General features: G+C 43.0%; 3 protein-coding genes across 5 annotated transcripts; 1 reads left to right on the forward strand and 2 right to left on the reverse strand.

Annotated features, from left to right (window-relative positions):
* Positions 1–114: 114 nt before the first annotated feature.
* Positions 115–2,790, forward strand: LOC135635819 (probable 4-hydroxy-tetrahydrodipicolinate reductase 1, chloroplastic). 3 transcript variants are annotated; one of them, XM_065147178.1, is made up of 6 exons: positions 115–420; positions 525–576; positions 1,750–1,851; positions 2,235–2,344; positions 2,440–2,527; positions 2,605–2,790. In XM_065147178.1, exons 3-6 carry the CDS (start codon positions 1,753–1,755, stop codon positions 2,671–2,673), a joined length of 366 nt encoding a protein of 121 aa, XP_065003250.1. In that variant the 5' UTR covers positions 115–420; positions 525–576; positions 1,750–1,752; the 3' UTR covers positions 2,674–2,790. The 3 variants fall into 3 exon arrangements, with proteins under 3 accessions (XP_065003250.1, XP_065003249.1, XP_065003248.1); XM_065147177.1 differs by having other exon boundaries at positions 115–684; XM_065147176.1 differs by lacking the exon at positions 525–576.
* A 497-nt stretch (positions 2,791–3,287) lies between these two features.
* LOC135635818 (eukaryotic translation initiation factor 4B3-like) lies at positions 3,288–6,489 on the reverse strand. The gene is made up of 2 exons (XM_065147175.1): positions 5,213–6,489; positions 3,288–3,690 (listed from the first exon to the last, which is right to left on the reverse strand). The coding sequence occupies exons 1-2, from the start codon at positions 6,403–6,405 to the stop codon at positions 3,654–3,656; spliced, it is 1,230 nt and encodes a 409-aa protein (XP_065003247.1). The 5' UTR covers positions 6,406–6,489; the 3' UTR covers positions 3,288–3,653.
* A 4,052-nt stretch (positions 6,490–10,541) lies between these two features.
* LOC135637114 (3-ketoacyl-CoA synthase 1-like) lies at positions 10,542–12,528 on the reverse strand. The gene has a single exon (XM_065149538.1). The coding sequence runs from the start codon at positions 12,374–12,376 to the stop codon at positions 10,796–10,798; it is 1,581 nt and encodes a 526-aa protein (XP_065005610.1). The 5' UTR covers positions 12,377–12,528; the 3' UTR covers positions 10,542–10,795.
* Between the last annotated feature and the right edge of the window lie 319 nt (positions 12,529–12,847).

Genomic DNA, 12,847 nt, shown 5'->3' on the forward strand with positions numbered 1-12,847 from the left:
ATCTTTCTTCGTTAGAGCATAGAATCTTTAGTCTTTAGCTTTATTATGCCCAATATTATTGCATCAGCCTTTGGCATACCACAAGGAACATATAGCCGACTGACAGAAACATGCTTGATCTTGGATGAATTATGGCTGTGGTAATTTAACTTTTTTGTTGAGTAAAGAGGGCCTGAAAGTCTTTTGTTACATTTATTTCTTGTTTCGTGACTCTTGTGATGGTTCCATTTTATGTACTAGTTGAGTGATTTCATCTCACTATGTCACCTGCTTTTTGATAATGCAGTCAATGCTGATCTTTACCGCAAACTTGGTATCCCTTTTCTTATGGGGACTACTGGTGGAGACAGGCAAATGTTGTACAAAACAGTCCAAGATGCAAATGTTTATGCAGTAATCTCTCCGCAAATGGGAAAACAGGTGTTTAACAAAATTTATCTGAAAAGATGTGTTGTCAATCTTTTATATTAAGTAGAATCCCTAAAAATAGTTAACCCATAATTCAGTCTTTCTTGTTTTATTAGGTTGTTGCATTTCTTGCAGCCATGGATATCATGGCCGATCAGTTTCCTGGAGGTATATGTAAAATCTTCACATTGTTACAATTTCCAAGAGCACAAAGGAAAATTGCACTAAGACAGAAAGAGGACTGAGTAGTTTCTCTTATGTTTAACTAGGAAAAGTGTAAGTTGTTACAATTGTAAACAAATTTGTTATGACTTGTTTATTCTACTTTACCTTTTTGATAGAAAAACTCACAAGATAATTATAAACAGATTTCCAAACCAAGTTGTCAAATAATGAATTAGTTCACAGTCCACCTGTGTTGAGAGAGATTGTTAAATTTGCTAACCTGTGTAAATTATGATTTTCTGTTCATCTTAGAAATGTGTTCATGAAGGTTATAAATCTTGGTACTGTACTAGTTTTTGTTATCTATGGGATTGGTATGCTATTTGGTTTAAGGACAGTACACTGGTATGTACTATCTGGTATCAATCAAAAAAATAAAAAATACATCATCAGACCTATAATACTGGTCAGCATGCACCATATTGATCATTATTTGAGATCCCGATGTTCGCGGTGATGGTTTTCTAGTATTTGCAAGCCAAGCCCTGTTGAGATGTTTCGATTTGCATCCATGCTCGCAAATTGTGAAATGCATGGAGATTATGGTCAACAGTGAAATATTTGATTTGAAATATTTAAATGTGATAGTGATGTTTTTTTTTTTACTCCTGCATGATTTGGGTATCAAACTGCTCTAGTTTTGTTTCCAGTAAGTTGCTAAAAGAAGTGGAACCCTTGTGATAATCTTTTTTTACTGTTAATTTAAGGGTCAAAATTGGATCTTTATACAAAATGGAATTTGATGCCAATTCTCTGTCTGAAAATATTGAAACAACAATTGTATTTTAATAAGTATATTTTTTGTGCTTCTGACATTGCAATAAGCAGAATGGACATGCAAGCTTTGTGAAAAACCACAGTGCAAATGATGTTGAATATGGCTGTGGATTTCGAATACTCAAATTCTGTCAATTGTTAAATTTTAGAGTTTCCATGATAGTAATAGAAGTGGTTCTCTTGTTAATTCTTAGGTTTTTTTGGAAATACTGGGAATTCTAAAATAGTTAATGATAATGGGATTATGGATCTGTTTGTTAAGTTTGTCATCAAGATGTGAGGCATGTGGTCATCATCTAGAACATTTGACTAATTATCTTAAAACTAGCATATTAACAGGTGATGGAGTCGCACCAAGCAAGCAAACTGGATACTTCTGGCACAGCTAAAGCTGTCATTTCATGTTTTCAGAAACTTAGTGTCACATTGGACATGAAGCAGGTTAGTTATAGTGAAGCATTGTCTTTTTAGTTGGAAGGTAGACACACATTAATATAAGGGTCTACATACTTTTTGATTCATGCTTTGATCAAAGTATTAGCTGCTGGTTACACTCAGTGCACTTTAGAGAAGCAAATCAGTGTTCTGAGTTGAAGCGCTTGTTTTGCGGCTGAATTAAACTTTTCTTCCATATTTAAGCTTTGATGTATGTTTTATTGAAAACTTTAGATACATAGTTCATGGACATAATTTTTTTACCCATCTCTTTCGAAGCGTTCCTGAAAACTGTTTTTCTAAACTTGTAGATGACTCTTTCCAGCACATCTGACAGCAAGTGTCATGGTTCTAGCTGACATGTATTTGATACACTCTGTGGTTAACAGATTAAACAGATCAGAGACCCTAAGAAGCAACTTGAGATGGTGGGTGTCCCTGAAGAGCACCTCTCTGGTCATGCATTTCACATGTATCATCTCACATCACCTGATGAAACGTAATAAAATCTTCCTGTGACTCGAGCAGCTACATTCTAAAGTGCTTCTCCAACTCCATTTACATTATGTGTTTCATATTTGATTCTTGGAGCAGAGTTTCCTTTGAGTTCCAGCATAACGTCTGTGGTCGCTCGATCTATGCCGAGGGAACCATTGATGCTGCCATTTTTCTGTTCAAGAAGGTCTTATTGCTTTTTCCATATCTTAAGATATTAAGTCCTCATTTTGGTTTTATTCTGATATTGTTGCATCAATGCAGGTCCAGTCCAAGGCTGACAAAAGAATATATGACATGATCGATGTCTTGCGAGAAGGAAACATGCGATGATAAATTTTTTGCCGTGAGCTGTATTTGCAGTTTAGGTCTTAAAGTTTGTCTTGTATCTTAAGTTTAGATTGGATCAACAGGACTTGGAATTTGATGATAACTGAGATTTTATCTGCAGATCCATTTCAGATTCCCATTGTTCATACCTGATGTTCTTGGTTCCAACACTGCAAGTTTGTTTATGATCGGCCAATCCGACAACTTGTTGGGTAAAGAACAGAAACAACAGGTTTGTTCGTGATCTCAAACCAGCTTATCATGGAAACTGGACTATTGCAGTGCCATTACACATCATTTTCTTCCATCTGCTACTGATTCATGTCCTAACGGTTAGATACCATCTGCCACCGATAGGTGGGTAAGGCACAACGTTTAGCAAACTGGCGAACAATTAAGAACACTGGAACAAGCAAACCATCAGACAAATATGTAACATCTAATCCACTCTCTATACTTTTCATGCATTTCATGACCAGCAAAGTCTGATTATGATAACTTGATCCACATTTACACACAATCTAATCTTGATAAGGACATAGTATACCATCTTCCTCCAAGCAAAGCCAATAAGCATATACTTCAGTAAAAGATGCATCAATATTAAGCACCAAAGCTAGCTGAAATAGATTTTAATAGCATGAAATTATCTGGAATGTCACATGATGGCACGGTCAGGCTCAGAGAGCACAAATGTTGATATTCAACTACAATTTGGAATCAAAGACAGATGACATTCTTAGAATATGTCAAATGAGGCTATCAAATATTAAAAACAAAATCCTCCATAGCACAAAGAACCTTACAAAAATGCCGTCGCGGCCTTAGATCTAGACGCACTATCCTCACTCTGCAACTAATAACAAGTAACACACTAAGAAACTTATCTAACAAAATTGTCTCGTCATGTAGAAGTTTCCAATCACTGGATGGCCCATCGATTGGATGAATCTGTATTTCTGAGGCCATCGTTTGTATAGCTTTCAAATTTCAGGTGCTGTGTTCTCAATCTTGTCTTCCCTGTAATTAGAGATTGCAGAAACAGTAAGAGGTTGAAAAAAGTGAACAGACAATTCAAAAGATAAGATTTCATGGTGTGATGCAATCACAAAATAGATATATCAAGTAGATATGGGAAGGCAATAGGAATAAAGATTACACACAAGCCAGCGGGTGTTTGGCATGGAAGCACAACTATGCATGCAAATTTGCAAATGCTTGTAACCACAGAGCAACCAATAAAATTTCGGTGATATGAAGGGTGGAAGCAACTAAAAAGCATCAACAGAGGTTAGAGTTTCAAACACCATACCGAGTAACAGGGATGTAGTTTAACAAGTATGGCCGTTGTTGGCAACAGGTCAGACTGTTTTGGTTTAGTCCGTAAAAGATCAATCAGAACACACAAAGACCTTGTCTTAGTCTCTTAGATCAGTCAGGGTCTAATCAACTTGAGCATAATCCAGCCATTTATTTTGCATAGTCTATTTCAAAAAGTCAAATTTGGAGAATCATTCTGAACTAGTGGCCAATGACGCTAGTAACTCAAACTTAATGAGATCACCCTAGTAGTAGTGCCTAAATATGTGACCCATAGAACAGAGACTAAAATTTACTTTTGATAACAATTGACAATAAACCATTTTAACGGCAAGCAGATTGCTTGTAGCTCGCTAAAGTTCACTCCAATTTCAACCAGAACAACAAAGATTTTAGGTTCGATGTCAAGATTTTTATGCCTGATTTTAGTTAGCTTTGCTCATGAACGTAGAAAAGAGAGAATTTAGAACATCAAATAAAAACACAAAAATTGTGAAAGCAAAGATTCTCAATGCCAGCAAGAAGTAAATGATTCAATTATCTTTGCCAATTCATGAGAAATGAGATTGATAACTTTATGCAATGAATGAGAGGTCCTCAAATCATTCTAACAATTTCACTATAACATTATAGTCCCGTAGAAACAAGAAAATTGTATTAAAATTTAATGAGTCATGCTACTATTTTAAAGCAAGGTATACAGTTTCGAATAATACCGTCCGTACTGGACGGTATGTATCGGTCCGTCAGTTGACCGATACACGGACTGCCCGTTACCGAACGGTATATATATGTATATATGTATATGTATATACATATATACATATATACATATATATATATATATACATATATACATATATATATTCTTTTTTTTAAGTGACATCATGTCGTCCCGTGTGAGAGAAGGAATATATATATATATATATATATATATATATATATATACCAAGCGGTATACCGCTCGGTATACAGTATCGTATCGTACCGAGCGAATGTCGAAACACCGGTACAATTCGATATTTCAAACCTTGTTTTAAAGTTTAATATCGTGAAGAGTCGAATGATACATTGTAATGTACTCTTTTCAAGGGCAAATCATATCACAGGTCGACTAAAACAAAATAAATGAGAACAAATTATAAGCATCAGCAATTGCATATCCAGCAAAAAAGCAGTTATAGATTCAAACAACAGGTGAGAGAAGAGCTAAAGATCAGACCTTGGAGTTGATGCCGCAGCTGCGTCGGGGTTCCTCCAAGCCCTGTCTGTGCGGCCCTCAGGCGACCTTTGAGTCCCATTTGCTGCCCCATAAACCTTCTTGCCAAACGAAGACCTTTCTGGCGGAGCATCACCGATCTTCCTGGTTTCCAACTTCTCATCGATCTTCTTCCAGTCCTGCCCCTTTTCTGCTAATACCTCTTCTCGTGGACGAGCCTCTCCAAAGGGGTTCGAACCCTTGGTCTTCTTCTCCGTTGCTCCTTTGTCCTGCTCTCCATGGGCCGGTTCCCCGTTGTTTCCATTGGACAACAGCAGCGAGCGGGGCTGCAGCACAAGCCTACGCCTTCCATCGCTGCCTTTTTCCTCCTCCCTCCATGCATCAGAACCTGCGACATCCTTTTTTCTCCCCCATGTTTCGGAATCAGCGCCTCCTCCGTTGGATCCCTCTTTGGTGAACATGTCGAAACCACCCCTCCCTTCCCTGGGTATATCGAAACCGCCGCCGCTACCGAACCTCCGGCCGTCTGCCGGCGGCGCAGTTCTCTTGCTCGAGATCCAGCTGTCCGATTCGTCCGCCTTGGACTGAGACTCAAAGAAGCCCCCTGCTCCTCCCCTCTCCCTCCTCTCTGGAACCATGGATTTCTTCGCCGATCCCCAGTCATCGACCTCATCGGCACGGGACGGCCCCAGATCCCTGTCGGATCCACCGCCAGATCCGCCGAAACCACCCCTCCTCGGCTCGTCAGAAGGCCTGGACGAGCCCCAGCGGGACGGGTTGGGGTCCTCCCCGGATGCGGCGGCCCGGCCGCGGGCGCCGCCGTAGGACTGGCCGAAGCCGCGGAAAGAGGAGCGTTCGAGCTCCTCGGCGGAGCGCTCGCGGGGGCCGGTGGGGAGGAGGAGGAGCTCGTCGGGGGTGAGGCCCGCGGAGGAGGAGGAGAAGGCAAGACGAGCAGAAGAATTGTGGGAGACGGGCTTGCCGGTGGTGAACTCGGCGAGGGACATGCTCTGCGCCTTCTTCTTCTTCTTGGAGCCTTTGGTGGCGGCGGCGAGGGAAGGGAAGTCCCGCTGCTGCTGGTCTGAGGCGTCGGATGTGGAGGAGGAGTCGTCCTTGGCGACGGCCATGGCGGCCTCGTGCTGCTCGGCGTCCAACGCCCAAGAGATCGGTTTCGCCCACGCCGACCCCGAAGACGCCATCGCCCTCTTTCCGTGAAGGCTATGAACGATGCGTTGGTGGCGGCTGCGAAACGATGGACTCGTCGGGCATACTGGTACGCATGCGCTGTGCTTCGCATAATATAGAGAAGCGTCAGGAAGCAGGAAGCGTTGGGTCTCCTGTGTCTCTCCAGAGAGACCAAACACTACAAGTTTATACTCCATTGGTTCGCTATGCGGATCCCACGTAGATGATCGTGGGACCCAAACGTAGAATCAATGGAAAGCATTGCGTGTTGCACAGGAGAGTAAGCGGCAACGGTGATGATTTGGGATCGGATTCCGAGCGCGTGTACGCAGTTGGAAATAAGTCGGCATTGTTGGAATTAATGATATCCCAATCCTTTTCATATGCAAATTACATGTATCTGAATCAATAGAAAGCCATTACACATCTAGATTTTAATTTAGCGTGGAAATTTTAGAGCTTATCTACACACTTATAATTAATCTTTCATCAATTCGCTAAATATTTTAGTTGTCATTACTATTCTAAAAATTTCTACTCAAAATTGCTATGGTGGTGATTAGAATTTACTAACGCGAGGGATATATTTATTTATATTTTAAATTTTATAATATTGAGTACTAATCATGATTAGTAGTGCTAAACTTTGTATATATATATATATATATATATATATATATATATATATATTCTCAATTCTCATCCATCCATACATGCATGGAGGCATAGAGTTATATTTTTCTAAAGGAAAAAAGAAAAAGAAATCTGGTGCTTCTCCATTCATCATGCATGAGGGCAAGTAGCTTCGACAACCTTTATTCATCAAAAGAAATGCTTCCTTTTAACTGTTGCAATAGACGAGCTTGATTCATTCTTTCAGTTCTCCAAGAGTGGAAGTCTACGGGCAAAGCAGCGCACTAATTAAAAGGAATGGATCTTAATGGACATGAATTGATGACAAACCATATCAGGTGGAATCTGGAGCTAACCGTCTCAGCCTATTTCACTCACCACTTGTGTAGCCATTAACTAAAGCGTAGCCAGGTTTGGTGGGAATGTGTTGTCGACAATCCAAAGTAGAAGAAGAAGAAGAAGAAGAAGAAGAAGAAGAAGAAGGTAGCAGCAGTTACTTATTCTTCTTTTCCTTCTTCTCGAGTTCCCTTGTGGAGGCTTTGCCGCTTCCTCGATGCCTTCTGCTGCAGCTCTGCGCGATGATACTACTCTTGAGCGGATTCAGCAATGCTGCTCCCATGACAGCAAGTTTCGCCACAGTGGCGGGCACTACCCAGTGCTTGGACTGCATGCAGAACAACATCAAGTCCGAAGACGCAGTCAAAGGTATACATCAACAATTATAGAGTTCCCGAAAGAAAGATCAAGAGAGTTAGAGTTGTTGTTGGTTTGATTCAAGCAGGACTAAGTATGGCCATCAAGTGCAAATTAAGCAACGGGGAGTCCGAAACTAAAGCCACTGCTGCGGTCGAAGAAGGGGGAAGTTTCAACGTGTAGATCCCGAGCGAGCTTAAGGGCGAGTGCTTCCCGCAACTCCATGACGCCCTGGACGTGCCTCGCCCCGGCGAGAACGGGCTGCGGCCGTCCAAGCTCGTGATCAAGTGTAAAGAGGAGGGAAGGCATACGTTCGTCGCAGCATCGGGGAAACTCTCGTTCTCGTTGGCGACGCGTGCATCGGCATTCTCCTGCCCATTGTTTGAGCACCCAGCAGAGTGGCATCGTCTCCACATGCACTTCCTCCCCGGGCACAAGCCATGGCACCGGTCTCCTCCCTACGCTTTGCCCCACAAGCCTTACGTATAAATCTTGCACGACTGCACATTTCCTATTGCCAGGATTTATGGAACAAGCCTCGAGTCATTAGAACATTGATTGAGTCGGTGAGGCAACTAATCGAACAAATTTTTTTTAATATTATATATATTATTAAAATATATAAATGTTTTTATAATATAATTAAAGGTAAATTCTCTAAATCATCTTGATTTTTCACTTTTTCTTATAGCTCTCTTTGTTTTATTTCGCCTCTTATATTTTAAGAAATAAGATTATTCTTAGTTTCGACATGTGTAGTGTCCATGTTCGTGCCACTCGTGAAGGTCTCATCATCGTTTTCTTCATCTCTTTCTCACCGGTGGAAGTCTCGCTATAATCCTTGTAGACCTCACAAGGTCTCTCATTATCATTGTAGTTGCCTTCGCCCTGCCCACAAAGGCCATATCATCATTTTTGGGTGTCATCACTCATAGGCCTTGTGAGGCTCCTTGTCATTATCCTCGTCATCACCTGCATCCCCAAGGTGACATCATAGAGCATCTTCTCGAACATTTTCATCCTACTTTTTCTCTTGCTCTCAATGCTCACTCTACACATGCTCTCTTGAGAAGAGAAGAGAAGAATATAGGACAAAAGCGACAAAGTTGATAATGAGAGGCTCACAATACCTCGTGGATGGTGGGCCATTCACTAATAGTAAGTCACATTTTAGAAAATAAGAAGTAGAATAAAATAAAAAGATTAGGCTATGCAAGAAGAAAAACATGAGTTTCTTTTTTAAAAATTGTCATATAATTAAAGAGGATGATAAAGGGTGAAAAAAGTAGCAAATTTTCTTCTCTTTCATCCTAATAATAATAAAAAGATAGATGTCTTTTGAAAAAATGTCATATATTCTTGTAATAAATAAATAATTGAAGTCATTTTAATTTTCTGAAACTCCAATTGACTGAACTGTTTAGGCACTTGAACAAAAAAATCTTTAAATGTCAATAAAAAACAATAATAGCAAAGCAGTTGTGTGTTCATTCCTATTAGTTGTAGCAATTAACCTATTTAGGTGGTGTCTAACAATCATAAAGCGCCAATTAGAAGGCCACTTCACAAATCACGCTTTTATTGTAGAACGAAAAAGAAAATTAATTTAACAAGTTCAAACTCTCGGCAAGATGAGACTTATCTATCAATAATTAAAAAGAAATTACTGATTAGTCACATGGTTGAAAATTAACCTACTATCTTTGACTTAGGGTTAAGCATTTTTGGAACTCTACTAATTTAATTAGTTGGAGCCTACATATTATTATAACATATTTGCTAAGTTAATAATCCATTTTCATCAACAAAATAATCTGAAAAATCTGGCATTATAGGGTTATGATCAGAGTGTATGGAGCTATTAGTTATGAAAATTTGCATGACGTAGAGCGATGTTATCCTATGCCATTAGACTAAAATATAGATTACCCTATGTAGTTAGATCTCCTGAGTATCATAGTCTCTAGATTTTAAAAATTTATATTGAAATCCCTATAGTTATGAGAATGAAACATCTAGGTTTATTTATCCTAACGTCATCGATTTTACTTACGGAAATACAAAAATAATAGATAAAAAGATAATTTTAATATCTCAATTGATGGCAGCGGATGACATCAATGGTGACGAACGACGACGCTGTTGGAGGTCATGGGTGACTGCTATGGATAAGGAGAGCAGTGGTGAGATATGAGGGTTGCTCTACATCTGCGTCGACGTTGATGCAGTTGTCGAGTGACGAAAGGGCCACTTGATATCTACATCAACAACCCTTTCGTCACTCGGCAACTGCATCGATGCCAATGCATATGCAGAGCGACAAAAGGGTTGCTCGGCTATTACGTTGGTGTCAACGTAATTGTCGAGCGACATCACTCTATATCTGCATTAGTATCGATGCAGTTGTCGAGCGATAACTCTCTACATCTACGTCGATATTGTTGCAAATGTTGAGTGACTCTTTTATCACTTGGTAACTACGTCGATGATGATGCAGATATAAAACAACGAAATGACTGCTCGATAACTACGTCAGCATCGACAAAGATGTAAAATAGCTCTCATCTTTGATCTTATTCATAATTATCACCTATGGCCTCTAGCGATGTCGTTGTCTATCACCACCAATATCGTCCACCATCATCAATTGAAACATTGAAATTATATTTTTAACTAGTATTTTTCATATTTTCATTGATAAAATCGATATTATTATGATAAATAAACATAAATATATTATTTTTATAATTATAAAAATATTTTAATATAAAATTTCTAAGCCTAAAAATTAAAATGTGAAGATCTAATATATAATTAGCCCTAAAAGAGGAAACTTTTTGGTCCACTCATTGTACGAAAAACTTTCTATTTAGTTTCATATATATATATATATATATATATATATATATATATATATTGAAGGGAATAATGCCAACACAGATTATCTCTTACAAAGAACAATTTTTGGTCCCTCACACTAGCAATCTCGATAGGCTTATTTTTGTTGTTAAGGTTTATAGATGATAATAAATGAAAGCACTTTGTTGCTTTCATGTTGCAAGGTGGCGTTGCGTCCCATCAATTCGATTCCAACCTCAGGTCTATCCCTGTGGCGGGGTAGATGTCGACGCAGTCCGCCCAAGGGTTGCAGCGGCCGCAGACGCCGACCGCGATGTCCCGCAGCGCGCGCCAGACCGCGCTGTTGCACTTGAACCCGGACCCGAAGCCGATCTGCAACACCCGGTCCCCTTGGCGCACCCGCCCCTGGGCCTCCGCGTAGGCCAGCTCGTACCACAGCGAGCTGCTGCTGGTGTTGCCGAACCGGTGCAGCACGCTCCGCGACGGTTCCATGTCCGCCGCGCCCAGCCTCAGGTTCTTCTGGACCTCCTCCAGCACCCCCCGCCCCCCGGCGTGCACGCAGAAGTGCTCGAACGCCCGCCGGAAGTTCGGGATGTAGGGACGCACGCCCCTCAGCCTCAGCACCCGCCGCGCCACCAGCGTTGCCAAGAACTTGAGCAGCTCCGACGGCGGTAACACCAGGGGCCCCAGGGTGGTGATGTTGGTCTTGAGTGCGTCCCCGGCCACGGCCATCAGCTCCCGGGCTAGGGACACCCCGACTGCCCCGCGGTCGTCCTCCCGCTGGTACACACACCCGTAGCAGCCGTCGTCCGCCCCCTTGTGCGTTCTTACCGCGTGCACCAGCCGGTACTTGGCCCGCCCCGCGTCCGCCCGTCGGTTGGACAGCAGGACGGCGGCGCCACCCATCCGGAAGATGCAGTTGGACAACAGCATGGAGCGTTCGTTGCCGAAGTACCAGTTCAGCGTAATGTTCTCCGTGCTCAGCACGACCGCATAGGCGTTGGGGTTCGCCTGGAGCAGATCCTTGGCGAGGTCGATGGAGATGAGCCCCGCGCTGCAGCCCATTCCGCCCAGATTGAAGCTCTTCACGTCTTCCCGCATCTTGTAGTGGTTCACGATCATGGAGGCCAGCGACGGGGTCGGGTTGAACAAGCTGCAGTTAGCAATGAGGACGCCAACGTCGCGCTCCGGGTCGACGCCCGTCTCCTCGAAGAGGGCGTCGAGGCAGCGGAACATGACGGCCTCCGCCTCCATCCGGGCCTCCGCCATGCACAGCCGAGGGGGCCGCGCCTGCACCCCCGGCGGCAGGTACGTCTCGTCCCCCAGCCCTGATCGCATCGTGATATTGGTCTGGAAAGCGAGTGATTCCCCGGTGAAAATGTGGGTGCACTCGGTCATCTCCAAGAACCCCTCCTTGGAGATCTTGTGCTCGTCCTCGGGCCTGTAGCAAGCGAAGTCCACGAGGTAGACGGGGCGCGGCCGCCTCAGGTAGTAGGCGCCGAACAGAACCATCAGGACGGCGACGGAGGCAAGGCCGGTGGCGGGGTCCAAGGAGAGAAGCCGATCGAGCCGTAGCGTGGCGGCAACGGTCGCAAGAATGAGGGGGGCCAGGAGGTAGGCGGTGGGGACGGGGACGGCGGCGTAGTGGAGGCCAAGCTTGACGTACTTGAGTTTGACGGACTGGAGGAAGTCGGGCAGGCGACGGCGGATCTTGATGACAATGGAGGAGCCCCCGAAGGCCATTTCGGCGGTCAGGCACTCGCGGCCCATCACAGCGGGCTCCGCCGTCGCTGCCTCCATCCTAATCCACTAGACAGGGATGGTGGCACCAGCGACGGCCAGTGAAGGAAGATATATAAATGGTAAGAAATCAATGCAGTAGGAAAAGACGAAGAAGGACGGAGAGTAAATGTGTGTGCGCGCCGACGGCAGCAGCGGTCGTGGATGGGACAACGGCAGCTGGAGAGAAGACTTGGGAGGCGATGGGTGAAGCAGGTGGCCGATATTAATTGGAGATTGCTCAACAACCAGGCAGGGTGGCGGGCGGAAGCTGCGTTGACGCGTTCCGTCTCCGCCATGATTAATGACAGACGCTCCTTCCTCCCGAGCTTGACTTGACCAGAAAGAAATACAAACATTTTGACATATTTATCCTTCAACAGTTTCCAAATAACATATTTGTCACACGTACGCTTTTCCCATTGATTCATATCAGCGTCTTCCTCTGCTCTCCAGGCGCTGTTCATCCTCTCGATGAACTCCTCTGCCCTC

The sequence above is a fragment of the Musa acuminata genome, chromosome BXJ3-4, assembly GCF_036884655.1.
Source record: "Musa acuminata AAA Group cultivar baxijiao chromosome BXJ3-4, Cavendish_Baxijiao_AAA, whole genome shotgun sequence".
Lineage (NCBI taxonomy): Eukaryota > Viridiplantae > Streptophyta > Magnoliopsida > Zingiberales > Musaceae > Musa > Musa acuminata.

Excerpts from the sequence above, each read along its gene's own strand:
- LOC135635819 (XM_065147176.1), top strand. The coding sequence starts at position 328 with ATGGGGACTACTGGTGGAGACAGGCAAATGTTGTACAAAACAGTCCAA. Across the intron at positions 1,852-2,234 it reads TCACATTGGACATGAAGCAG|ATTAAACAGATCAGAGACCC; the intron begins GTTAGTTATAGT and ends TGTGGTTAACAG. Across the intron at positions 2,528-2,604 it reads CCATTTTTCTGTTCAAGAAG|GTCCAGTCCAAGGCTGACAA; the intron begins GTCTTATTGCTT and ends GCATCAATGCAG.
- LOC135635818 (XM_065147175.1), bottom strand. The coding sequence starts at position 6,405 with ATGGCGTCTTCGGGGTCGGCGTGGGCGAAACCGATCTCTTGGGCGTTG. Across the intron at positions 3,691-5,212 it reads GCTGCGGCATCAACTCCAAG|GGAAGACAAGATTGAGAACA; the intron begins GTCTGATCTTTA and ends CTCTAATTACAG.
- LOC135637114 (XM_065149538.1), bottom strand. The coding sequence starts at position 12,376 with ATGGAGGCAGCGACGGCGGAGCCCGCTGTGATGGGCCGCGAGTGCCTG.